The following is a 26,843-nucleotide window of genomic DNA, read 5'->3' as shown; positions in this document are numbered from 1 at the left end:
CTGAGAAGATTTATGTGTGGATTTAGTATATGTTTAGGCTTGTATATGTTGCTGGATTAAAAAGGGACTACAGAAAATAGCTAGGAGCAGGATAAGGGGGGTGGTTTTAAGACATCTCTGTTAGGCGTACCCACTGAAAAACGCAGTGTTTACAAATGTTCCTGCTATATACTGAACAGTACTCATGAAACAGATGTGGTATCCTTATAACCTGTCCATCCCCCCCGCCAGGTACATACATAGCCATATTCCTCCCCCCCCCCCACACACACACATAAATATCTAACCGTATTTTCTATACTCTTAATTCCTTCTTGCCTTGGTACATTTGTTTTGTTTTTGTGTGGTGCTGGGGTCTGAACTCGGTTCTCCTCCATTTCTAGGTAGACTGATGTTCCACCCCTTCTGCCAGTCCTCCAGCCCTGCTTCCTGTTAGTTAAGGTCCTGAACTACATACATAGCCTGGATTCCGTCTCCAAAAAACAAAACAGGGAGAAAAAAATACCTAAGAAAACATAGCCTAATGATGGAACCAGTCTTTTATTATAATGACTTGCGTTATTCTAGTCACAGTAGGTAAATTCAACATAACACTGTCTACTTTAAGAGTTGGGCTGGGAATGTGGCTTGATGGTAGAGTGCTTGCCTCACATACATGAACCCCTGGGTTCCATTCCCCAGCACCACATATACAGAAAAATCTAGAAGTGGCACGGTGGCTTAGAGTGCTTAGTTTGAGCAAAAGATGCTTCAGAACAGAGGCCAGGCCCTGAGTTCAAACCCCAGGACTGGCCAAAAAAAGAATCAGTAGTGCTAAAACAGTCAATAAAATGCACCCAAAGCTTTCAAAACATTGCCATGATGGTTCACCATTTTAAACATTTAAAAGCAGTGTTTGGGGGGAAGTCATCTCTGAGGTTTGAATGAGGGCTCATACCCCAGGCAGGGGCTGCACCACTTTCGCTCTGCCCCATCTCTTTCTGTCATGGTTACCTTTCAGAGTGGGTTTATTGTGTTGTTGGGCTGGCCTTGTGCAGAGATCCTCCTTCCTCCATCTCCTTGTTGCTAGGATTACAGGGGCATACCAACACTCCTGAATTGTTTATTGAGGTATATACATGGTGTGCTGACCTTCTATTTCTTCCTAAGTTACTTTCAATGTGCAATTCTGCCCATAAAGTTGGTTTTCTATCTTCCCTGCTGTCTCCTGTTTGCATGGCTCCTTTGTCATTTACACTCTGCTAACTATTGAAATCGCTTCCAGGGATGTGGGGGGAAAGGCTCCCCAATCCTGGGGTTTAAACTCAGGGCCAAGGCAGTTTCTGAGCCTTTTGCTCAAGGCTAGTGCTTTACCAGTTCAGCCACAGTTGTACTTCCTTTTTTTTTTTTTGAGATAAGAGTCTCACAGACTGCTATCTAGGTTAGGTTTGAACCGTGATCCTCAGATCTCAGCCTCCAAAGTAGTTTGGATTACAAGTGAGAGTCATTGATACCTAACTAAGTCTTTTCTGTTGCTGGACTTTTTGTCTGACAAGTTAGAAGTTGATGGTTGTTTCCCATTAGGCAGCTGAAGAAGACGCTCCTACTTCTCTGGTGAAAGATCACCTTTTTCCACAAGAGACGGTCGTTACCAGTGGCCCCTGCAGAAGCTCCGGCGGGAGACCGTCCCCCCTTGAAGACCTGAGCACCAGGAGAGTGTACTTGCAGAACCAGGCCAGTCAAGTGAGAAGACGGTGTTTCTATGCATAGCACGTGTGTGATTGGATGTGTTAGGGAAGGACATCGAGCCCCCTTCCTTTTGCCAGATCAGATACATGACCAGGAAGGGGACGAGTACGCTTGTCAGGAATTGAGTGTAGCAGCAAAGGGGCCATGAGCTCCTCCCGTGTGTCCACATCGCGTAGGCCTCACATTTCATTGAGGGAAATGCATATACTACAATTTTCATTATTCTACCTGAGCCCCTTGACCTGTGATAACTGGGGGTATTGGTGGCCGTGAGGCCAAGCCAGGAAGAGGGCCCTTTCCAGGCCATGGCGTACAGACGGCCGTGTCCGTCCTTAGTAGGGGAAGACAGAAAGCAGACTCTCGGGGCATCTTCTCATGTAGACACTACTCCCACCCGCCCCAGGCTTCTGCCTCCGGTGTCATGGTGGCCCAGAAGCCCGTTTCTGAAGAGCCTTTACCTTGGGCTGTCAGACCTCTAACATCTGAACGGAAGAAGAGAGAGCCATCTAGGCCCTCACAGGAAACACTGAGCAAAGTATTAGTGGGCTTGACCTCTAGGAAGACAAACGGGGTTACAGCGAGGACTGGGATGTGGTTGTTAGAATTTAGGTTGTGCAAAACACCTGATTTTATCTAATTCGCATGTCAGATGATGCAAGAAACAACAGCCATAGGCTAACAGCAGCAGTGACAAAGAAAGTCCAAGTCCAAGTCTTCCAGTTTGCATTTCTACGAGTGGTAGAAATTTTCCAGGACACTCAGCTACCTCCCTCTCTGCTTTTTTCTCCTTGGTCTTGTCAGAAGACAAAAGTAATGAATAGTTTACTGTGCCTTATAGTTCCCTGCGGGTCTTTTCATTCTTATCATCTAGGGATTTGTGTGTAGCCCGGTCAGGTGCCTCCGATCCTGGAGTCCGGGGGGGATGAATGTATCACCTCGTGGCTCTGGGATCACCTTCTGAACACTGGTTTGGGGATTGTGCAACTGTGGTCACTGTTGCGCTGCTGCAGTGTATCGTCTTCACACCTGAAGACTGCCAAGTGGCCTCTGTGCCCACCCCCCCTGCAGCCACTGAGCCCCACCCCCAGGCTGGCTCCTCTTTGTGATCGAAGAATATTCTGTCACCTGTGCATGGAAGGTGTTTCAAACCTCCTGATCACAACATCTCATTTACAAGAATCAGACATGTCTGAATTGTTTCTACTGTCTTGGCTGCATAATACTTGGAATTATGTTTAATACTATTGACCATTATTAGTGGAGCTGGGAGTTTGGCCTAGTGGTAGAGTGCTTCCCTAGCATGCATGAAGACCTGGGCTCGATTCCTCAGTACCACATACATAGAAAATCCAGAAGTGGTGCTGTGGCTTAAGTGGTAGAATGCTAGCCTTCAGGAAAGCCCAAGGACAGTGCTCAGGTCCTGAGGTCAAGCCCCAGGACCAGCAAAAAACAAAAACATTATTAGTAATTGATATTAATACTATGTTTAATTTTTTTCTTAAATGTTTAAGGAAAAGACTTAAATGATTTGTCCTCAAAAAATAAAATGAGTAAAGAACTCAGTGCTTTTTATTTTTGTTAATTAATTAATTTTGCCCATCCTGGGTTTTGAATTTAGGTCCTGGGCTCTTTCCCTGAGTTTCTGTGTTCTAGCACTCTACCACTTGAGCCAAAGCTCCACTTCTAGCTTTTTCTGCATATGTGGTACTGAGGAATTGAGCCCAGGGCTTCATGCGTGCTAGGCAAGCACTGTACCACGAAGCCACATTCGTAGCCACTGAGTGCTTTTTATAAAATCCTTTTTTCCTTTCTTTTTTTTTTTTTTTTAGCCAGTCTTGGGGCTTGAACTCAGGGCCTGGGGACTGTCCTTGGGTTTTCTCGTCCACAGCACCACTTCTGGCTTTTTCTGTGTGTGAGGTACCGAGGAATCCAACCTTTTTTTTTTTTTTAATTGTCAAGGTGATGTATAGAGGGCATACAGTTACGCTCATAAGGTAGTGACTACATTTTAAAAGCAATACGTAGCTCGGGAAGTTTAGGAATGTGTACTTTGAATGATTTCATTAAAAAGAAGAAATTCATTGTGTGTCACTGAACATAGAAATTGTTTATATTTTAGATAATGTTTGGCCATCCAGGCTTAGACCTTCAGAGCAAAAGTATGGAGTATGTCCAGCGGCAACTCTCTAAGGAATGTGGAAGTCTGAAGTCCCAGAACAGGGTGAGTCGTTCTCATTTGTCTTCTGATGGGGAGTCAGGGCACAGACACCAAGGTGAGTACTTCCAGAGCCTCTGAGGTCCAGAGCGTAGTTGAACAGCATCACAGCATTGAAGCCACGACACCACTTCCTGCTTTTTCTGTGATTAAGTGGACATAAGCGTCTCACAGACGTTCCTGCCCTGGCTGGCTTTGAACTGTCATGCTCAGGTCTTAGCCTCCTGAATAGCGAGGATTACAGGCATGGGCTTATTTTAATTCTGAGGAGCAGGATTTAGGCACCAAAATGTATAGTAGACTGTAAGCCTTGAAGTCTGTAAATAGGCCAACAAAGTGAAACAGAAAAAGACTGGTGACAGGATGAAGGGTCTTCGGGGAGAATTGGGAAGTGTCATGTCTCTGGGGAGAGTGAGGCAGGGTGGGAACTGCAGAAGCACCAGGCGGCTTTGTGCACGGAAGGAATTGTGAGCCACCCTGTGCAGAGGTCGGGGAAAGGGATTCTCCTGGCACACAGCCTTCGGGGGGAAGCAGCTCTCCTCCACCTGGACCTGAGCCACGCGCAGCAAGGTGGTTCTTCTGAGGAGCTGGCTGGAGGCAGGAGTCCAGCTCTACAGGGCAAGCGAGTCCAAAGGCCAGTGGAGGCTGCCATGTGCAGAGCTCTGCCTTCATCTGGGGAGAAGGCTCGCAGTCCACCAGCTGAAACGTTAGCCCCAGACACAGAGTCAGCCCAAAGGCTCCCAGCAGGGCTGTGAGTGTGGCCTAGTACTAGAGAGCTTGCCTAGCATGCACGAAGACCCAGGTTCAATTCCTCGGGACCACATATGTAGAAAAAAGCTGGAAGTGGTGCTGAGGCTCAAGTGGTAGAGCTCTAGCCTTGAGAAAGCCCAAGGACAGTGCTCAGGCCCTGAGCCCAAGCCCAGGACTGGCCAAAAAGAAAAATAAATAAACGATAATAATAATAACCTGAGCAATGTCGTTCTGCCAGACACGTCAAACTCACCGTCATGGTTGTACTGTGTGGATATTTACTGGAGTCTCATTGCTTTACTTTTTAGGTTCCTTTGAAATCAATCAGACACGTCAGCTTTCAAGATGAGGATGAGATTGTCAGAATAAACCCTCGAGATATCCTCATCCGTCGCTATGCCGACTATAGGCACCCAGACATGTGGAAAAGTGACTTGGAGAGAGATGAGGCTGACGCCACTGTCCAGTTTTCTAAACCAGACAGTAAAAAACCAGACTATCTCTACCCTTGTGGGGATGAGACTAAGCTAAATCCCCTCAAGGACTCTGTGGTATTTAAGACACAGCCCTCCTCATTAACGTTTAAGAAGTCAAAGCCAAGGAAAGAGGATGGTGAGCGCTCGCGCTGCGTCTACTGCCAGGAGAGGTTTAGTCGTGAGGAGAACGGCCTGGGGAGGTGCCCGGACGCTCCCGACCCCGTCCGGAAGTGCATCCACCAAGTTAGCTGCATGCTCTGTGCGGAGAGCATGCTCTACCACTGCATGTCAGACTCGGAGGGAGATTTTTCTGACCCCTGCTCGTGTGACACTAGCGATGACAAGTTCTGCTTGCGATGGCTCGCCCTGGTGGCGCTGTCTTTCCTTGTCCCCTGTATGTGCTGCTATGTCCCTTTGAGAATGTGCCATCGCTGCGGTGAGGCGTGTGGCTGCTGTGGCGGGAAGCACAAGGCTGCTGGGTGAAGCAGGCTGAGCGTAAGATCTTTGTTTCCAGGAATTAGCTTACTTGGATTTGCGGGAGCTTCCGGCAAGCACTGCGCAGACCTGCCTGGTGTCCTCGGGGCCACCAGTGGAGAGAGAGCCGGACTCGCAGCTCTCGGCATTTTCCAAATGCCAGCCATGCCTGACTTCTCCCTTGGGCTCGTGGCTTGTCTTGGTACAGGTGGGGAGAGTATTTGCTGACGGAAAACATTTCTGGTTATTGGCTATTAAAAAGTCAGCATAAAATAGGATCCAACCGAAAGGGATCGCTTTTTGGCGTTTTTGTATATTTATGCATTAGGTGACAGAACTTCTAAAGGTCTGAATTCATTAGGACACAAACTAAACAGTGCACTAGGGACAGTTGATTTCAGGCTAAGAAAAGTTAACAAAAGTTAACACTTGGGAATTACAAGAAGTTAAACAAGTGCAACTAAATCATTTGTTGGTTGTTTTTTTGAGAGCAGTTTTATGTATAAATAACAAATGTTTATATTTAACTAAATGTAAGGTACGAATGATTACATATTAAACTTTTCTTGCCCTTCCTGGTTCTGGACTAGATAAGTATCTCCTGTCACATTCCATATATTTTGAATATTTAACTCCTTTAGTTAGTAACATTTTTAGTCCATGTTTAGGATTAGATATTTTCATCATTTCTCTTTGACTACAATTTATATTGAGTTATATCTGTACATTCTGGTAATCTAAAATTCTTAAAGATATTCTAATCGCCTTGAGTGACCAACTTTTTTTTTTTAAAGCACAGATGTAATTGTCTAATGTTCTGATGCAACATAACACTTATTTTTATATAAAGAGACTAAATAAACATAGAAGAAGGTGAGGGTTTTTTCTGTTTTTGTTTTTTAGTCGTGTGTTTTTTGTGTGGTATTCCACCATCCAGTTGCAGTCTCGGTTTCCTCCTTCAGGAAATGCTGTTGCAGTGTCGCATGTTAGACAAGGTGAAGTGGGTGGATGGACGTAACGCCCGTGGAGCGCCTGTGGCTGTTTGGCCCGGCAGGCGCCCGCGCCCGCTCCACCCTCACAGCTCACTGTACGAAGTTTTCTCAGTGATGTCAACTGCATTTTATTTTTATTTAAACTGGCCAAAAGCAAATTTAATTTGTATTTAAATGTGTGCTAAACTATCCCAAGAAAGTATTTAATCCAACATGGTGAATGGAATCGCCTGTACGTATAAATTTTATTTCTTTGGCAGAGCATTTGTGTTACTGAGTATTTAATTTGCAAGTAGATAGAATACGAAGTCCAACAAACCATTTCAAACACCTTCGGGTCAAATCGCCTGTTTTTTTGGTGTTTGTTTTTTGTTTTTGTTTGTTTTTCAAATTGTTACATTGAAACTCTACCCAAGTCCCAAGCAAATATTCTTTCAGAATATCGCCTTAGAGAGAGAAAGTTGAGAGGTGTGCCTTTTCTTTTAATGGCTTAAAGTTTCAGAGGTGATAGGAATGAAAATCACACTACCAATTGGAAGCTCATTTTCTATGCAGCTTTTTAAATGTCATTTAGATACCATACCATTCAGCGTCTTTGCCACACTTATGCTTGTGTCTGTTTCCTCCCTTTGTCCCGTTCACGAAGAGCAATGTATATAACACTATCTGTCTGTAAAATACTTTTTTTTTTAAAAAAAGAAAGCATTTATATTTATATGACAGCTTGAACTGACATTGTGTATATAGATCATCTTGGAGTATTATTTCACATTGAAAAGAAGAAAAATATATTGATAACTATAGATGTTATGAAGAAGAGGTTATTTCTAGTTTTGTACTAAAAATCAATTGGATGAACTAAATCCCAAACAGGACACACACCGTAGCAGCAGTTTTATGTCTTATTTTTACGGTTTATATATTTGAACGCTGCTATACCACTGGTCTTCATTCCTGAAGTTTTCAACTAAACTTGTGTCCTAGAATAGACTGTAAACTTTCAAAATTCCTCTTCAGTGGTGAGACAGAAATACTGGTTTTCCTTGTGAATGAATATTCGTATTTGGAAGTGGAAGTTTATGATTCAGATTTGACCAAGGTGTGAATAACTGAAGAAAAAAGCTTGCTGGCTGTGTGGGGCAAATGCCATGCGAGTGGAACTGTGTAGACACTTTGAGGAGAACAAAGCTAATCGTTTCTTCTATCAAGCACTAATCAATATAGTGCACTCCTGGTTCTGTACTGTACTTTATATGCAACATATATGCTTTAATATTTTAATGTTTGTGCATTAATACTTTCAAGTTGTTTAACCACTGTGCTGCTAAGATTTCTGCTGTCCCATTCCCATTATTTTTTCCTTTACAATTTAAAATGAGGTTTTTTGTGTTGTTTGTTTTTTTTTCATTAAAAAGTATGGTGATGAAAATGGTTTTTATTTCACCTTGGACCTTGATCATTAACGTGTACCTTCCTGGTTTTCACACCAGCCTAGGAAACTAACTGACAGTGTAACTTCTCTCTTGAGTAAAAGAGAACTCCTAGGGGGAGATAGGTGGAAAGCTGAAATCTCCGCATCAGGAACCTGTGTCTACTAGATTCAGGAACATTTTCTCCTTTGTACAAATTTGGCGCTGCCATTTGGTGTCTCCAAGACTTTTCTCTTCCTATGTCTGAATACTTGTAAGCAAAGGGATCAAAAAACAAAGCCGTTAAAATACAAGCGCACATTGAAAATGAAGCCATCTCACTGGCATGACCCAGAAGAGTTAAGCCAGGGGTTTTGCTGGGCATTGATAGTTCTCGCGTGAGGCTCTGCCTGGCTTTCCAGGGCACCCGTTGAGGCGTCATTCACGAGGCTTCAGCACCACCTACTGGACGGTTTGAGGAACAGCGTCCAGAGGTGGCCAGGAGACAGCAGCTCCTCTCCCTGCTGGGGTGCTTGGAGCAAATGCACACCCATGCTTTCCGCTGAGGTGTCTCCTTGGTGATTTTAAGCACTTTTTTCTTACATATCCTGTTTTAAAACATTTATTGATACTTGGAACTGGCAATCAAATTGAGTATACTGAGACATTTTTTTTTTTAATAGAGCAAAAGCCATTACCAAAATGGTATACTTTTTCTCCCATTGCCAGATAGGGAGATTTTTTTTTTTTAAATTAAGCATGCAGACACTTGTGTCATCACAAAAACTTTATAGAGTTGTGTAAGTTTCTGAGATGGTGGGATAGGAACTTGAGACTTAAAGGGGAAAACTTGAAACTACCTATTTTCATTGGTTGTTCAGCAGTGCCTCTGATGAGCTTTTCTAATAACACAAACGCGCGTTCAGTTCCATTTTGGGTAAATCTTGTGTTTCCTCCTTGATGAGTGACAGACATCTGAGTGTCCTGTCTCTAATGTGCAGGGGAGAGTGTGCCTGCCTCTGCATAAACAATGGAAAGGATTTTAGGGATGTGTTTCTCTTGTTGAAATTTAGGTTTTCTGAGTACACGTTGAATGTGTTACTTAAAAAATGTGTTTCGGATTAGTTTTCAATTCTTGCAAAAGTACACTATCCTGCACACGATGGAAGTTTCCTACATAAAAAATGGTGAAAACTTGAGTTACCCGAAAAAAAAAACAGCTTATTTCACTTATTCTTCTAACTATAAGGGAAAACACTAGAAATTTGCATAGAAATTTGCTGTATTTTAAAAACTCTGTAAATCACCATGCGGTGTTTTGTGGTGAATCATTTTAGAAAGTTGTGTGGTTTTTTTTTTTTTAAAGAAACACTACGGGAAGTGATTTATATAAACCAAAAGGGGGAGGGGGAGTGCTTTAGCATACTGTTTTCCTAGCAGCCAGGTGTTGTAAAAACTCACGTATGCTTTGGTACGCTGAAGATAGTGTTCATGTTCCCAGGAGCTTACATTGCATAAGTTGTGAGTCTGGAGGTTTTTCAAGAGCTCGGGAAGCCTTTGTGTTCCGATGTGCACACCACGGTGTGCATCGTGTCCGCTTTCCGTCCCCTCCACCTCGAAAGTGCCTCGTTTGTACGTCACTCGGTGAAAAGCCTGATGCTTGCTTTCTAATGCGCAGTGAGAAATTGTTTAACTTATGTCATGTATCCTCTAGTTAACCAGCTTGATAGTGCCGAGTATATAATGTAAATACGCATATAGAAGTTTGTAACTGTTTTTGTTACATCATACCCATGTAATTGGACATATCAGACGGTATCATAAGAATTTGTTTTAATGATTTTACTGCCCTGGAATTACCTGATTAAACCTATCATGAAACATAAAAGGACTTTCTCTTACTCTTTTAGAACACATCCAGTGATTGCATGAAGATAGTCCCCGGGGGAGGGGGGGACAGAGCAGTGAAAATGGAAGCTTTCTCCAGGAGTTCTTTAATTTTTTTTTTTTTTTGGCCAGTCCTGGGCTTGAGCTCAGTGTCTGAGCACTGTCCTTGGACTTTCTCAAAGTTAGAGCTCTACCACTTGAGCCTCAGCACCATTTCCAGCTTTTTTCTATGTATGTGGTACCGAGGAATCAAACCTGGGTCTTTGTGCATGCTAGGCAAGCACTGTACCACTAGGCCAAACTCCTGGCCCCTAAAAGGCCATTTTTAAAACAAAAATTCCAGCAGGGTGTGGTGGCTCACACCTGTAATCCTAGCTACTCAGGAGGCTGAGATCTGAGGCTTGCAGTTCAAATCCATGGCACTAACGACCGACCAGGAGACTCTTTATCTCCAATTAACCTCTAGGAAACTGGAAGTGGCACTGTGGCTCAAGGGGTAGGCCTTGAGCTGAAGAGCTCAGGGACAACAGCCAGGTCCAGAGTTCAAGCCCCATGACCCACCAAAAAAATAAAATAAAAAATTCCTTATTTCCACTCATCCTTTTGGTTCCAGATAAGCTTTTCATTTGTAACTTAGTAACAAATTTCAGTTTGTCAATATGGGTAAGTCTAGATTCATTTGCCCTCTTACACATGTGGCGAATATTCCACCCCAGGGGTGTGTGTGTGCACGTGTGTGTGTGCATGCTGCTTATAAATAAGCACTCATGACATTTATAAACATAATAGGACAGGGCAAAAATCAGAGGATTCCGATACCAGAATTCCTTGGATTAGTATATCACGCTTGCATTCATTTGGAAAATTGAATACTTAACACTGTGACCATGCATTAAGAAATTGCCGAGTTCTGAGACATAGCCACTTTATTTGCAGGTTTTCAGAGAGTTGTTTGCTGTTACATCATGTTAATTCATCCAGGTAAGTTCTGCTTGACCTTCAGAATGGTCTGCTAGCTACGCCTAGAGTGTTTTTGAGGAAATGACCTCAATTGCCTGACCTAGTGTGAAAGGTGGAGTCGTTTTCTCTCATTGCTCTTAAGAGCTCCTTGGAGTGGGTTCAGGACAATTAATCAACGAATACAACGAAGTACAGAATCAAAGGTCTTAACTTCTGTTTTTTGTCTGTCATGGCACTTCAAGTCTGGGCCTGGGTGCATACAGGCACGCACCCATAAGGAAATACCACCCGGTCCTCTAGAAGCTCGATGGCTTAGCACAGCAAGTGGTTCACTAGTCACCGAGTCCTGGAGGGCTAAGATTTCATGATGGACTTAGCAGCTGTGGGGCTTTGAGGCTGTACCCAGAAATTCACACCATGCTGGGGTGGAGACTGGACACACTCAACCTTCCTGTGGTCTGGGTGGCGGGTTGGTCGTAGAGGAGACTGGCATTGTCGCATGCCAAGGCGCTCTGGGAAGCAGCTGCATGCAGGTCCGTGGAGGGTTGGCACAGACGTCCTGGCACACGTCCCGGCTCCTGCCCACTCCTTATTAGTGCAATCGCCGTTACCATCCCCGTGGCCCACCAAACAAGCTCAAAGTTTTAAAGACCCACCGCATCTTACATTTCCAGTCCTGAACCTCTGCTTGGTGTCACTGCTTCAGTCCAAGCCGCCTCCAGCTTGTGCCAGACTTCTGAATCGGTCTTCCACCTTCATCTGTGGGCATCCAGTCCGCCTGTTTGTCCCCACTCCCTATCCTCTTGTGGCTTTTCGTTCTTGGGCCCAGATCCCACCCCACTGCAGCCTTCTTTCAGCCTTTCCACCTTCCTTCTACCACAGGACCTTGGCTCGTGTAAGCCACAGGCATTAGGTATGGTCCACCCTATCTTCCCTTCTTTCAACTTACCACTGTTCTTGGTGGGTTTATCCAACCAGTGTGTGTGTGTGTGTGTGTGTGTGTGTGTGTGTGTGTGTGTGTGTGTGTGTGTGTGTGTGTGTGTGTGTGTGTGTGTGTGTGTGTGTGTGTGTGTGTGTGTGTGTGTGTGTGTGTGTGCGCGCTGGTGGACTGAGTTGCTGAATGAAGCGCTGCCCCTGAATCCTCCGCAGGGCGAGCACAAGGCTCTGGCAGCTCCTGCCTCCGGGCTCCCAGCGGAGGAAGGTTGGCTTTCCAGAGGGGCTCTGCCCAGGCGGCCTCGACGACAATCCTCTTACCTCTGCCTCTGCAGGAGTCGGGGTTGCAGACGCAGGGCCTGATGTCTGGTGGCAGCTTTGTTTGCTTGTTTGCCTGTTGACTCCGACCGCGTGGCTGGGGTTGCAGGCGCGGCTCCACTCCACGGGAGGTCAGTGGGGGTCACCTCCCACCCAGTCCTGGTGGCGCAGGCTCGGCCCTCGGCTCCCCGCGGCCCCCTCCATCCCACCCAACTGCTTCCCGAAGGCGCCTTGTTCCGCTGAGGACAGGGCAAGGCGCGGGTGGCGCGCGGGCCCTGCGCCTGCCCGGAGGGGACGCGGCCTCCGTGTCATCCCCGCAGGGCCGCCGCGCTGGCCGCCGCCTGGGCGGTCACCGTCACCCCCCGCGGAGACTCGGCTTCGCCTCGCAAGCCGCTGACCCGGGCGGGCTCGGCGGTGCCAGGGCGCAGGGCCCCGCTCCCGGGAGACCCCGCCGGGCCCCGGCGCCCCGGGCAGTGCCCGCACGCCGGAGGTCCTGGACGCCGCGTCCCGTGCAGGGGCCCCGGCCTCCTCCCCGCCCAGCGCCCGCACGGCAGGGCGCTGTAGGCGCTGATCTGGCCTCGGAGGGTTCATCTTGGCCCTGGCTGCGTCCTGCTGGGGCCCCGGCGCCGCGGGGAGGACGCGGGCCGGGCCCCCGCTGGGGTCCAGGCTGCGGGGAGGCTCCGCCGTGGAGGCCTCCGCCCCGGCTCGAGCAGGCTTCACAGGACGCTTCACCAAAAGGAGAAAAATCACTGAGCCGCCGCCCGGGCCGGAAGGACCCCGGGGCTCCCCGGCCGGCGGACCCAAGGGGCGGAGCGCTGGCCTCCCGCGAACCGGCGGACGGCGGGGAGGAGTCGCTGTGGCCCCGGCCCGGCCGGAACCTCAGTGCTCGGCGCGCGGTGCCGGGGGGGAGGAGTCGGTGTGACCCCGACCGGAACCTCAGTGCTCGGCGCGCGGTGCCGGGGGGGAGGAGTCGGTGTGACCCCGACCGGAACCTCAGTGCTCGGCGCGCGGTGCCGGGGGGGAGGAGTCGGTGTGACCCCGACCGGAACCTCAGTGCTCGGCGCGCGGTGCCGGGGGGGAGGAGTCGGTGTGACCCCGACCGGAACCTCAGTGCTCGGCGCGCGGTGCCGGGGGAGGAGTCGCCGTGGCCCCGGCCGGATCCCGGGCGCGGTGGTGGCGGCGGTTTCCGGCGGGGTCTTTGTAGTCCCGGCCGCGCACCATGAGAGGCCCGGAGCCGGAGCCGGGTCCGGAGGCGGCGGCGGGCATGGAGGGCGACGTGCTGGACACGCTGGAGGCCCTGGGGTGAGCGCCTGCCGGGGCGGGGCCGGGCCCGGTGAGGAGCAGGGCGAGGAGCGGGGCCGCCTTCCTCAAGCCCGCGGGGCGGGTGGCTGCTCCTCCCGGGTTGTCGTCGGCGGGGCCGGGAGACGCTGTTGGCCGTCGCTTTCTTTCCGGTGTCCCCGGGGCGCGGGGCTCGCCGGCGGGCGGTGAGGTGTGAGGGCGGAGGGGAGCCCCGGGGCCGGCGTGCGGGAGCCCTCAGAGCCCACCTGGGGAGGGCGGCCCCGGGGGGGCAGCAGGCGGGGGGGCGGGGGGAGCCCAGGCGGGATCAGCCTCTTCCCGGGCGCGTTGGGAGGAAGTTGATGTCAAAGTCCTGTGGCGGTCTGAGGAGGCAGAGGTGTGCGGATTCGGTAGGGATCAGCGAGGTAACTGAAGTTAGCCGGGGACGGGGTGGGAAAGGAGGCCCGTGTGCAAGGGACAGCCGGGTGGAGGCTGGAGTCTCGGTCCTAAGTTGTATTTTGTGTACCTACCAAGAAGTTGACAGGGGAGGCCGCTGGCAAACAAGGCGGAAGGCCCAGACCCGGGTACTCATCCCGAGTGGCCAGAGAACCAAGCAGGACGCGTAGTAGGTCGTGGTCAGGGCATGGAGGTGTTCTGAGATGCTCTGGAAAACCTCAGGTGGCCGGCGGACTGATCCACAAGAATGTTGGGAATACCCAAGAGATTGGTGGCTGAAATCTGACAGGCCACGGGCAGGACCCATGGGGGCCGTCATGGTGAGACGAAAGCCTCCCTGAGAAGAGGTGGCGATGTGGGAGAGTTGGTGGTGGGTGGACAGCGTGGTCAGGGTGAGGAGCACTGGAGAGCAGCAGGCTGGGCCAATGGAGGGGAAAGGCTGCGCTTTGCATAAGCTGCCTGATGAAAGTGGAACCCAGAGGAGCCCCAGTGTGCGCGAGGAGGGTGGCTTGTCCACTTCTGGACGAAAGAGGTTAAAGGTGGTATCTACGGCGACCACGCTTCCAGTAAGGGGCCAGGGAGCACTTCCTAATTCAGCTAGAACATATAACACAGAGCCAGGATTCTGACTGCTCAGCAACAGCGCAACTTCACTGGAGGCAAAAGCAGGCATGAAACAAGGCAGTGGAAGTCGATGGGCCGGGAACGGTTGTTAAAGGTTGCAGAGGTAGACTGTTACTAGTACTGCAGAGGGAGGATGGAAGGTGAAGGGGCATATTGACAGATGCTTTGATGACAGACAAGTCCTCTGGTGCTGTGCCGTGCTGTGCCGTGCCAGGTCTGGGCCAGCAGTCCTGGCAACGTGCAGGGAGCGGGAATGGAGTGCTTTGGAGCTCATTGCAGCCCTGCTGAGTTGCGGTCCACCTCCACAAGGCTCCCAGGAGATTCATGTGCACGTGCGTAGCTCAGATGCGCTGCCTGGGTCAGCTGGTTTGCCTCACGCTAGTGGTACATTGTTGTGAGCAGAATGTTTGCCTGTTGCCTACAGCAGTTAGACGGAGGTACACCAGTAGGATTTAAGAGCACCATGTTGGATTGACTAGCTCCTCGCCGGTTGTTGTCATCCTGGGCCAGTTATTTCTGTTCTTTGGTCTCCTCATCTACAGAGAGCAGCTAACGTGAGGGTATTTTTACATTGTAAGTAAGGTTTGCACAGCACTCAGCCCTGGCCTGGCCTGCAGTGGTCACTGATACGATTAATAATATGGGAGTATTGTTTTACTGCAGTAACGAAAGCAGAAAGCGTTTGCTATTAAGTCCCAGTGAGAGGCACAGGAGACAGCCCCGGACTGCCTTCTGTGCTTGGGTCATTTGGGCGGGTTTGAGGTTCAGTCTCACCAGGTTGACCCAAAGTGTCTGGAGTCAGGGAGAAGTTCCCGTAAACCGTTGGGGTCATAGATTTATATCTGGGACCATCATGTCATTACTTGCCTTTCTATTCCACAGACTTAGGGTCGTACCAGCTTTGAAGCTTTGGGCGGTTGTTAAATATATACATGTATTTTCCTGTAACTGAGGGCAAGGGGAGAATTTGTGAAAACTCTTCACGAGATACCCCTGGAGAATTCAGAGAAAAGGAAATGTAAATGGCCTTTAAACATGTGCCATCATTTGTGAGCAAATACATCTGTCTATCCATCCATCCATCTCCTGAAAAATTTTCCCAGATATTTGAATATGACACCACCGTCAAAAAGGAATCATATCTAACTACTGATCTCTAGTATATGCAGATGTATAGGTGTCTGATCTTGTGTTTCAGGCATTTACCATAGTGAAGAAAAATGTGGTTATTTACGTTAACTATAATTATGGCAAAATAGCCTCAGACATCCAAGTCTGGTTACCTACATGGCAGAGACAGACTGCAGAGAGTAAGATATGATTAAGACCACAAACTAAGTCTGTGTAAATGAACTTTGTTTTGCAAATTATACTTTAAAGTCACATAAATATTTTATGTCATTATAAAATAAAGTTAAATTTACATGTATATATAAATATATATTCATATACTATTTATTATACGTTATATGTTATGTATATTATGTCTCTATTTTATACCTTTATTGTCCTGGGCCTTGAACTCAGGACCTGGATCTTGTCCCTCAGTGTTTTTGTTCAAAGCTAGTATTCTACCACTTGAGCCACTTCTGCTTCCAGCTTTTGGTGGTTAATTGGACATAAGCGTCCCATGGACTTTCCTGCTCAGATTGGTTTTGAATCTCGGTTCTCAGAATTTAGCCTCCTGGGTAGCTGGATTACAGGCCTGAGCTACTGGCACCCAGCTGGTTGCTAGGATCTTTGATAGCACAGCCTCGCAGTAACAGTGTATCTTGCACCAAATCCCTGCCAGTGGAGAGTTGAGATGAAAGTGTTCTCTGAGTGGAGCCTACTGTGCAGCCAGTTGGGTGTTGGGGACCTGGTGTGCGCTGGCGGCACGCAGCGGCCTCCCGCAGTGTACACAGCCTGTTGCTTGTACCAGTGGCCCTCAGGGACCCTGGAGCCTGTTTTCCACAGGCCTTACCCTGGGCCGAGTCCAGGTCTTCTGGTGCCCTCATCTCCAAGAAATGGGGTTTCCTGCGTTTAATGCGGACGAGTTGAAGGCAGGGCATCTGAGAAGCGCCTCGTCCCTGAGGACATGGAAGGCACCCCGAGTTGTGGTCCTCGGTGCTATGTCCAGCTCCTTTAACCGTGCTGGCCACTGCACCTGGCACGGACCATGTGCAAGCATGCACAGTTGTATTACCTGACGTACAAGAGATTCAAATAGTGCAATTCCATAGAAAGGCAAAACCAGAGTTCAGCAAGATAAAACCCCAGGCAGAAGGGTGGGGGTGGGTCCAGTGGGAAGGGGGAGATGAATGAAGAGGAGAGGAGGGGGAAGAGGAAAAGGGGAAATGCAGTCAAGCATCGATGTATATCCTACAAAATTGAGAGTGAGGGAGGAGGGGGTCGGGGTTGAGTGGGAATGTTGAAAGGACTGATACGGATCAAGATAGAGGGTATTCATAAGCTGCTTTGTTAAATGGGGATTCCTTTGTCCAATGACTTAAAGATGATGGTAAATAGAAGGGGGGGAAAGCCCTCTAAAAAATCTGAATTTGACCCACATGGACAGGTTGCTTAACCTGTGATCCAAATACTAGCTATTTTCAGTAATTTTGTCATTACTAATAGTGCTGGATTTTTAATTCCGAAGCTGAGTAATTTATATCTGTGGTTTTCTATGATAGGATTGGCTTTAGAATTCTCATTTAAAAATAAAATGGATATTTTTCTAAATTCAAGTTAAAGTCGCAGTGTGGATTCATGATGTAGTTCCTCTCAGCAAACCATAAAGTGCTGCGGGCATGGTGCAGTTGTGGGGTTCTTGGGGAAATGTCTGTTTACAGAACTGTCTAGACATCCAGGGAGGTGTTGGTAGGGTCCAGGCACAAGGCGCTAGAAAGTTATTTTTCTTCTCTACAGTTCCTTGCGTTTCTTTTCTAGGTACAAGGGACCACTGCTGGAAGAGCAGGCCCTTAGCAAGGCAGCCGAGCAGGGCCTGCTATCACCTGAGTTCTCAGAGCTTTGTGTGTGGCTAGGCTCTCAGATCAAGTCCTTGTGCAACTTGGAAGAAAGCATCACCTCTGCCGGTACAGTCACTGTTTTGTCTTCCTTCGGTCCAGAGACTAGCTGGTAATTATTAATTTGTAGTTTTATCGGTAATGCAACCACTGCACAGAGGAATAACCCTGAGATGAAGAAAAGCTCTACTGTGAGACCTTAAAAACTTTCCTCGGGGGGGGGGGGGGGGGGGAGTGGGTAATGAGTACCAAGACATGTGGAAGGGTATCAATGTATGTGAATTAATGCACCTTCTATCTGGCAAATATCATGTAACCCTTTTATTAATTACAATAAAAAATTAAAAAAAAAAAAAGACCAAAGGGGGGGGAACTTTCCTCCCGTTTTACACAAAGCCAACATGGATCCCTAGATTTGCCGTAAGATTTTTCGCAGTTAATAGTTTTATCTGCTGTCTTATTCTTAGGAAAAGAGCGACTTGGTTATTTTATGTTTAATGTTTCATTACACTCCCCCTCCCTGCCCCCCCCTCTGTAATGGGGGTCAGACTCAGGGCTCGTACCTTTTGGCATGCTGGGTACCTGCTCTAGCTCAGGTTGCATCTTCAGTCCTGAATGGGACTCATTTTTATTTTATTTTATTTTATTTTATTATTTATTTATTTATTTATTTTGGTGGGGGGGGTTCATGGAGCTTGAACTCCACCTGGGCGCTGACCTTGAGCTCTTCAGGTCAAGGCTACCACCCTACCCTTGAGCCAAGCCCCACTTCCCGTTTTTTTTTTTTTTTTTTTTAGAGGTTAATTGGTGATAAAGAGTCTTAGGTTGTCCTTTTGTGCCTGGACTGGCTTTGAACTTGATCTCATATCTCAGCCTCCTGAGTAGCTAGGATTACAGGCGTGAGCCACTGCACCCAGCTTTTTATTTTATTAACATCCCTGCGATCCTATTTTAAATGATATTCTCAAGCCTTTAGCTCAGGACATGTATTCTTGTAGAAATAATTTTAATTATTAATAATTATTTATTAATTTTTGCTAGTCTTGGGCTTGAACTCAGGGCCTGAGCACTATCCTTGGGTTTCCTCCAGGCAAACCCTCTACCACTATGCAAACTCCCAGTCCTAGAAATAATTTTATAGGGCAGAAACATGGCTCAGTGGTAGAACACTTGCCTAGCATTCATGAAGCCCTGTGTTTGATTCCTTGTACCACATAAACAGAAAAAAACCAGAAGTCATACTGTGGCTCATGTGGTAAAGTGCTTAGCCTTGAGCAAAAGAGGTTCAGGGACAGTGGCCAGGCTCTGAGTTCAAGCCCCAGGACAGGTGTACACAAACACACCCTTAAAGAGATACTTTTATAGTTCCTACTTGCTCTTAAACACTTAGTTAATTCTTTTTTTGCCAATCCTGCACTTGGCTCAAGGCCTGAGCCTTTGAGCTTTTCTCAAAGCTAGAGCTCTATCACTTGAGCCACAGTCCTGCTTCCAGCTTTTTTCTATGCATGTGGTACTGAAGAATCGAACCCAGGTCTTCGTGCATGCTAGGCAAGCACTCTACCACTTGGCCAAACTCCCAGCCCACACTTTGGTTATCAAGTTTGTGGATCTTTGATAGAAGTTTAGATACATAATAAGATGAAAACTAAACTGTTTTATTTTTTTGTTGTTGTTTTCTGCCAGTCCAGTTCTTAGACTCAGGGCCTGAGCACTGTCTTTGGGTTTTCTCAAGGCTAGCACTCTACCACTTGAGCCACAGCACCACTTCTGGCTTTTTTCTATGTATGTGGTACCAAGGAATTGAACCCAGGTCTTCGTGCATGCTAGACAAGCACTCTACCACTAGGTCAAACTCCTGGCCTGAAATTTGTCACAAAATGTTGTATGCTCTTTCACTTTTAAAGGGAGAGACGACCTAGAGAGCTTCCAGCTTGAGATAAGTGGTTTCTTAAAGGAAATGGCCTGTCCGTATTCTGTCCTGGTATCGGGAGACATCAAAGACCGCTTAAAGAAGAAGGATGACTGTTTGAAACTTCTGTGTGAGTTTTCTTTCCTTCCTTCTGTCAGTGTCTGGGTTTTCTTCTATTCAAGTTTATGTATACATAAAGGCTTAATATTTTGAGTTAAGAATATCAAGCTGTATGAATTGTCTAGATTTCACCGTGAACCCTCTAACACTTGTATGTGATTTGTATTTTGATGGTTTTTCCTTCGCCTAACTCATATCTTTACACATTTGACTATGTAAATAAAGTTGGTGACCTCCAAAGTCCTGATTGATGTTCAAGGACTCTGAGGACCGGGCTGCTAAGCAGAGTACTAGGTCTTGTTTGTAGTGATAGGCTCTGAATGATGTTTTTCTCGAAAATGCCTTATAATCACCTGCTCTTGTATCAGAAAAACTGTTCTGGCACTAGGAATTTTTAAAGGGTAAAATTCCTGCCCTAGAGCTCATAAGTACCCAGTTTTCACATAGACGTGGCACATGTTTGATTTGCTTGTTGGTACTGATTTCTTTCAAAGAGTTGTTACTTTAATTTTATGCTGTTTTTAAAGAAGTTTTATAGACGGTGGTCATTTGATTTTCTTGTGGAGCGGGGAGGGGGGTGGGCACCTGGGGCTTGCTTGAGCTCAGGGCCTGGGCTCTGTCCCTGAGCTCTTTTGCTCAAGGCTAGCACTCTACCACTTTGAGCCAGAGTGTCTCAGTATCACAGACTTTCCTGCTTGGACTGGCTGTGAACCAGGGTCCTCAGATCTCAGCCTCCTGAGTAGCTAGGATTACAGGTGTGAGCCACTAGTGCCTGGACATCATTATTTTAGCCTTTTAATTCTGCTTCCCTCATTCAACTGTTTGAGAATAATCTTTAGACCACCCTGTGCAGGTAGAGGAAAGCGGTCCTGCCGGCAGTGCTGCGGCCTGGATTGCAGGGCCTGAGTCAGCTGCTGGCCTCTGCGGTGTGAGAGCAGCTGTCCCCAGGAGGGGGTGGCAGAGCCACATTCTGTCACTCGGGCAATCTTTCCCTCATTTTAATTTTGCTTTTTTTGGGGGGTTGACCATGAGGCTTGAACTCTGGGCCTGGGCGCTATCCTGAGCTCTTCAGCTGAAGGCTGGTCCTCTACCACTTGGTCCACAGCGCCTCTTCCAGTTTCCTGGTGGTTAATTGAGATAAGAGTCTCACAGACTTTTGCGCCCGGGCTGGCTTTGAGCTACGATCCTCAGATCTCAGCCTCCTGAGGAGCGAGCCCCCGTGCCCAGCTACTTATTTTAAGTTTACTGCGTTCTATGGCTGTTGCTACTGTTGACACTTATTTTATGTAAATTATTTCAGCAAAATATTTTAAATTGTCTCACGTGTATTAACTATTCATTTTTAACGTTTTTGTAGTATTTTTAAGTACAGAGCTTCAGGCTTTACAGATCCTACAGAACAAGAAACCTAAGACCTCTCAGCCGGATCGGAGCAGTGACGTTTACCAAGAGGTTCAGGCCCTGTGCAACGTCCTGGATGTGCCCTCGTCTGCTGCTGACCTTCCTCATCTGCTAAACCAGGTGGAGTCAAAGGTATCACGTTTGCTTTACTTCTGTTTTCCTCAAAATTCAGCTGAAAATGAGATGTCAGTGTTGTAGTAAAAGCGAACATTTTCCCATAGAAGCGGTGTGCACAGGGCAGTGTAGGACAGGTTTGCCCTTCTGGGAGTGTAATGCCGGGGGAGAGGCTGGCTTCCTTCCCCAGCACCACACCCGGTGCACACGCTCGCTCGTCTTTTGGGAACTGTGCTCTCGTCTCGGATGTAGCCATATGCAAGGAGTCTGTCTTGGCTGTACCCAGTATTCAAGAATAAGACTGTAATGAGCTTTTCCATGAGAGAAATCGCTCTGCAGCTTTATGATTGCTCCTCTGACCAGAGTCGCAACATAGCACATGGAATTGAGTGGCGTTTGCCCACCAACTTAAGGCTCGCTACCCTTCTATCGGGATCCTGCAGTGTGGCTCCTGTGACAGTATGCAGAAACGGTTTGTCGGGGCGTTGAGTGACTTTATCATAGAGGGAATGAGTATTAGAAAGGTTTACTTTCTCTCCTTTGCTTCAGCAGTTATTTAGTGTTGACTATTTCAAGCAACACATCAAATAAGAGTAAGAGTGCTTCACATTCCGTATGTATGTTCTCAGAGCTTCTTACTTTTACTTTCAGGTGAAGGATGTTCTTTCTAAAGTACAGAAGAATCACGTGGGGAAACCTCTTCTGAAAGTTGACTTAAGTCCAGAGCAAGCAGTAAGTCTCCCTTCGTCCTCTCCGGTTGCTACTGTAATGAAACGCCAGAGACAGGCACAGGCAGTGGGGTGTGGGATGGTGTGTGACCTCACTGGGTGGCCGTGGCTGTGAGGCGGCTGGCTGTGTGACGGGAGGCACGTGAGGGCGGGCACTGTCACCTCGCCAAGCGGAGGTGGGGGCCCACCAGCCCTTCTAAGAGAAGTCCCTGCCACCCGCACGCCAGCCCCCCTGCAGACGGCGCCTCCACAGCCCTGGGCGCCTTTGCCCTCCTGACAGGCTCCCACAGGCACTGGCTGGCATGCCGAGACTGCCGGAGCCCAGTGTGTATGCCATCAAACTGTTAGAATAAACGCACAGGGGCCTGGTGTGTCTGCGGAGCTGCTTTAGAGAGGGCCAACACGATGAGAAATTCCTGGTGCTTTCTCTCCTTACTGGTGCAGGCTACTTAGCAAGTAGTTAGTAGACTTAAGCTAATGTGTGTGACTGAAGATGAGACCGGCTTGTTTAATACTCCTGAATATCATGCTTACCCGGTACGTGATTACATGGTGTACTGCTCGGGGTCGTGGGATGAGAACGTGGCTGTTAAGTGCAGTGCCTTTGCAGCCAGCAGCACTCACTGTGATTTTCAGTTTCGGTGCACGGTGAGCCAGTTGGGCTCAGATGTGTGGGCTTCGTCCCATTTCTTTAGGAAAAGCTGGAGAGAATTAACGACGCCCTGTCCTGTGAGTACGAATGCCGCCGGCGGATGCTGGTGAAGCGATTGGACGTGACGGTGCAGTCCTTCGGGTGGTCGGAGCGGGCCAAGGTGAGCCTGCTTCCCTGGCGTCCCGTTGTGCCTGCCAGTGTCTGTGCAGCCCAGACGCCCCCTCACCCCGTCTTGTCACATGCACGTAGCCTTCCTCCATGGTCCCGCCTAGGCCAGAGCACCTGAGGAGAGAGGGCTGGCTAGGAGATGGCAGAGCGGAAGCACAGCACAGGGCAGGCACAGGCGTGCTGACCGCTGAAAGGCTCTCCATGCTGTTGTTCGGTGGTTTGGGGGCTTGAACCTAGGACCACACGCCCGCTCGCTGCAGGTACTCTACCACTTGAGCTGTGGCCTCCTGCCCTTTTGTTTTTTATTTTTACTTATTTTCTAGTTTTTAGATAGGATCTCGCTAACTTTGCCTGGCCTGGCTTTGAACTTGAGATCCTTCTGTCTCTCTTCCCTGTAGCTGAAATTACGTGTATGTATCACCATACCTGGCTCTGAACAGATTTTCCTCAAGTTCTTTTTTCCCCCAGTACTGGGGAATTGGACTCGGGGCCTCATGGTTGATAGGCAACTCCTGCGGTACCACTGGGGCCATGCCCTAGGTTTTCTCAGTGTGAGAGTAGGCGGAATTGCTCAAGCACAAGGCGGTGGGGAGGTGAGGAGAGCTGTTGCTCATCTTACGGGCGCAGCCTGCATCCCCTTCCCCGTGGCCTGGCCGTGCCCGTTGGCCAGCCTCTCCCCTCCACTAGGGAGCGCCATCGGGGCCTCCTGTGAGAAAGTCTAAGTCCACAGCACCTGGAGCAGTCAGGACTCAGGAAGCAGCCTCTAGGACAGAGATGGCAGTTCCCTGCTGCTTACCCATGCCGGGGGGACTCTGCCGGGGGGACTCTGCCAGTCCCTCCGTCTCCTGAGCAGATCTCCTGGCTGGATTAGCTTCCCACCCTCCCCAAACCATTCCATCAGGGTTGCAGGGCGGGGGCACTTTCTCCAGGGTCCACTGGCTTTTCACCTTTCATGCCAGGCAGGCTTTCCTTTTCCCAGTATTGAGCGATGCTTTCCAAAGCCCTGCATCTGCTTTTGGTAACTGTTTCTAGGTATTTTTGTCTCTTGTTGATAGGAACCGAATTTCTGTGTTGTCCCCTGACTTACTGGAGGTGGTTTTCTCTGGGTCTGTTCTTCCTTCCGCACGCAAACTTTCGTGAGATACTTGGTGCCTTTGCTCTTTTCTCTCTCTTTGCGGGTGCTTTCCAGTGTTTTCTTCTTCTGAATAGTAGGGTTGCTGTTGCTTCTTCAATTCACTTTCTTTTCCTCCCCTCCCCTTTGTCGTCTAGGTAAAGACAGATCACATAGCCCGGGTTTACCAGCCTAAGCGGTATGCCTTGTCACCCAAGACGACGGTGACGGTGGCGCACCTGCTCGCGGCGAGGGAGGACCTGTCCAAGATCATCAGGACCAGCAGCGGCCGCACCCGGGAGAAGACGGCGTGCGCCGTCAACAAGGTCCGTGCCTCTGCGGGGCGCTTGCACGCGTGCTTACCTGTTTCTCTTGTGTCCTGGCCAAAGCCTGCCAAAGGGGCAGAGGCTGAAGGCTGTCCTGGCTGAGTTGTGTGCGCGCGTGCGTGCGTGTGTGCGTGTGTGTGTGTCTACGTGTGAGCTCCTGTGCTCATAAGTTAAGGTGACGTTCCGCCTCCGTTATGGTGGGATTCAGGACTGTCTTTACCAGTAGCTGCGGTGAAGCATGGTTGGCTGTTTTCCACCGTGAAGTGGTGTTGGGTGGGTGAGAATGAGCGGGGTGGTTGCAGCGTGGCCACTCTGAGTTTCTGGCCCTGGCATTCAGGGTGGGGACCACGTCCCAAGAGTATCAGCCATGAGGCCACAGGCCCGGGAGCCAGAAACTCCAAAGTGAAGGAGACCGCTTTTTTAAAATAGTTACTTTTCTTGCCCTGTCTACTTTATTTCTTGCCTCTGGAATGTTTGGGCCCTTTTATTTGTTTTTGTTTTGTTTCAAGTTGTGTTTTGTATTTAATTTTTAAGTGGTTTTCTTTTTTTTATTTTTAAGAAATTAGCTTTAAAGAGGTTTCAGTTCACCATGTTAATTTTTGTTGCTGTAGTTGCTCAGCCAGTCAGCCAGCCCCACTTCCCTGCCAGCTCCGCCTTGCTGAGTGCTCTTTCTTTCCTGGAGTTACTTAATGTCATGCACTGGATTAGAACCTAAATTGTATTGCCAGGTCAGGTTTTGTCTTTGAGTTCTGTTCATCATCTGACTCTTGGAGGCAATCTTAGGTCAGTCCTCAGAGCTTCTCTCAGCCCCACCTACACAACCTTCTGTGTGCTTTGTATTGAGGACACGAAGAGAGCACCATACTGTGAGCCAAGGTTGGTGCTCACATCCATGAAGCCATGCGGCTCGAGGACCCGCAGCGGGGCCTGCTGCATGTAGGTTTGGCAGAGGTCTAGAAGGCACGGGGCTGGCTCCTGTACCTTTCCAGAGCCCTGTGCACAGGCTTGGGAACTTGAGCTCCCTCCCGATACCCTGTGGTGTTGTGTGGGTGGATTCTTCCTCTGCTGTGCTTTGTGGGACTTGGGGTTGAACTCAAGGCTTCACATCTGCCAGACAGGCCCTCGGCCCCGTGAGCCCTGCCCATGGCCTTTGGTGCTTCTGTTCTTTGGGGGTCAGAGCTTTGCTTTTGTCCTGGCTCCCTGGAGCACTACTTCCTGTTCTATAGCTGGTATTACAGTCAGGACTCGTTGCCAGGCAATGAGGTGGGATCTTGCCCCAGCCCAACCCATCCTCAAATCAAGTGGCCCTCATCTGAATGTCTTGGTGTGTGACCACTATGTTATAGAATTTGCTAAATTGAAATGAGAGGAAATGAACAAGTCCTTAAGTCTCAGAGAGCCTCCCGGATTGTTTGAAAATAGCATCCGATCTGGAGCTGTGTGAGCCATTCTCAGTCTTCGTCCCTGTGAAATACCTGGCAAATGATTCTTTATGGCATCAGTGGCTTCAGTATCAGTTGGGACCTGTACGTACATTTTAACTTTCAAAACACTGGAAACTGAAAGGAGATGTTTCTCCCCACAGGTGCTGATGGGAAGGGTGCCTGACAGGGGCGGAAGACCCAATGAAATCGAGCCCCCACCCCCCGAGATGCCCCCTTGGCAAAAGAGACAAGAAGGCGGTGGCGGCGGCGGAAGGGGTGGCTGGGGAGGTGGAGGTGGTGGGAGAGGGGGTGGGGGGGGAAGAGGTGGCTGGGGAGGAGGAGGAGGCCGGGGTGGGGGAGGGGGATGGGGTGGGGGTGGCGGGGGAAGAGGAGGCTTCCAGGGCAGGGGAGAGTATGGCGGGAGAGGGGGCTATGGGGGACGAGGCTACGGGGACCCCTATGGCGGTGGGGGCGGCGGAGGAGGAGGGTATAGGAGGTACTGAGAATCCCGAGGCTGGTGTGCAGGTAGACCTCACCCAGGGGCTCCCCGCGTGCCAGTCCACGTGGGGTTTATGCTGGCAGTCCTTGCTCTGTAGTCCTCGCTCTGGTGCATGCAGTGTCTTTTTAACAAACAAAAAACCCACAAAAATTATTTTTAAAAATGTAAATATTTATTACCATCAAAAAGTATTTTATTGTCATGGATGAATTTGGACGGGTGGCCTATATTTTGTTCAGGGTTCCAACACATAAAGGACGTGGCTGTAACAGAGTCTATTGCCTCTCTCCGTGCTCCTGGGGTCGCTTTGTCTTGGCTGACTGTTCTAAGATTGCCACTTGCTGACTGACACCAGGTCATCTTTATTGCTCTGAGGGTTCGATTTACTTTTCACGTGGATTTGAAACCTATGTGATTTTTGTCACAGGAGGCCCGTGTGCGTCCCAGTCAGGCGTGGGGTGGAGAGGTGCGGAGAGGTGCTGGTGTGGAGCGGGCCCCCCTCCCGTGCTACCCTCCCTGCAGATAGCCTGCGAGAAGAGGCAGGCCGAGCCGCGTCCCGCAGCCCCTGGGCGGCACTCTGGTGTGGCAGGCAGGCTGTGGTGGAAGCCTCCCCTGGCCGTGGGCTCGCAGAACAAGGGGCACCACTGAGTCAGTCAGTGGCCGTGTGTGGGTGGTGATTGGAGATGAAGGCTCCGGGGTCAAAGGTTGTGAGTGATGGCAGAGGCCCTGGGCCCAGGGCCTCTGCCAGCCAGCTTCGTGCCATCTGACCACTCGGCCAGGTGCACGGGCTGACACGGTGGGTGAGTGGTGCCTGGGCCTGGTGGTTTTACCTTCACAGTGAGCAGTGAGATCTAAAGTAACATTACAGTAAGGCCACATGGCACATATG

General features: G+C 49.0%; 2 protein-coding genes across 3 annotated transcripts in view; both read left to right on the top strand.

Moving 5' to 3' along the window:
• Positions 1-5,690, top strand: part of Spred1 (sprouty related EVH1 domain containing 1) — a 31,538-nt gene extending 25,848 nt beyond the window's left edge. The window contains exons 5-7 of one of the 2 annotated variants that reach the window (XM_090318628.1): positions 1,564-1,713; positions 3,848-3,949; positions 5,002-5,690. In XM_090318628.1, the coding sequence (XP_090174754.1) occupies positions 1,564-1,713; positions 3,848-3,949; positions 5,002-5,652 (903 nt within the window). In that variant the 3' untranslated portion in view covers positions 5,653-5,690. Of the gene's footprint in view, positions 1-1,563; positions 1,723-3,847; positions 3,950-5,001 lie in introns of both variants that reach the window. The other variant, XM_090318627.1, reaches the window with a different exon arrangement.
• Positions 5,691-13,211: 7,521 nt separating this feature from the next.
• Tslig3b (tRNA splicing ligase complex subunit 3B) lies at positions 13,212-26,227 on the top strand. The gene is made up of 8 exons (XM_090318626.1): positions 13,212-13,444; positions 17,426-17,571; positions 19,407-19,541; positions 20,889-21,064; positions 21,698-21,778; positions 22,470-22,586; positions 23,864-24,031; positions 25,617-26,227. The coding sequence occupies exons 1-8, from the start codon at positions 13,362-13,364 to the stop codon at positions 25,956-25,958; spliced, it is 1,248 nt and encodes a 415-aa protein (XP_090174752.1). The 5' UTR covers positions 13,212-13,361; the 3' UTR covers positions 25,959-26,227.
• Positions 26,228-26,843: the final 616 nt, after the last annotated feature.

The sequence above is a fragment of the Megascapheus bottae genome, chromosome 25, assembly GCF_031878675.1.
Source record: "Megascapheus bottae isolate mThoBot1 chromosome 25, mThoBot2.hap1, whole genome shotgun sequence".
NCBI classification, from domain to species: Eukaryota; Metazoa; Chordata; class Mammalia; order Rodentia; family Geomyidae; genus Megascapheus; species Megascapheus bottae.
The sequence above is the reverse complement of the archived record's forward strand: the minus strand, read 5'-3'. Positions and strand labels throughout refer to the sequence as shown.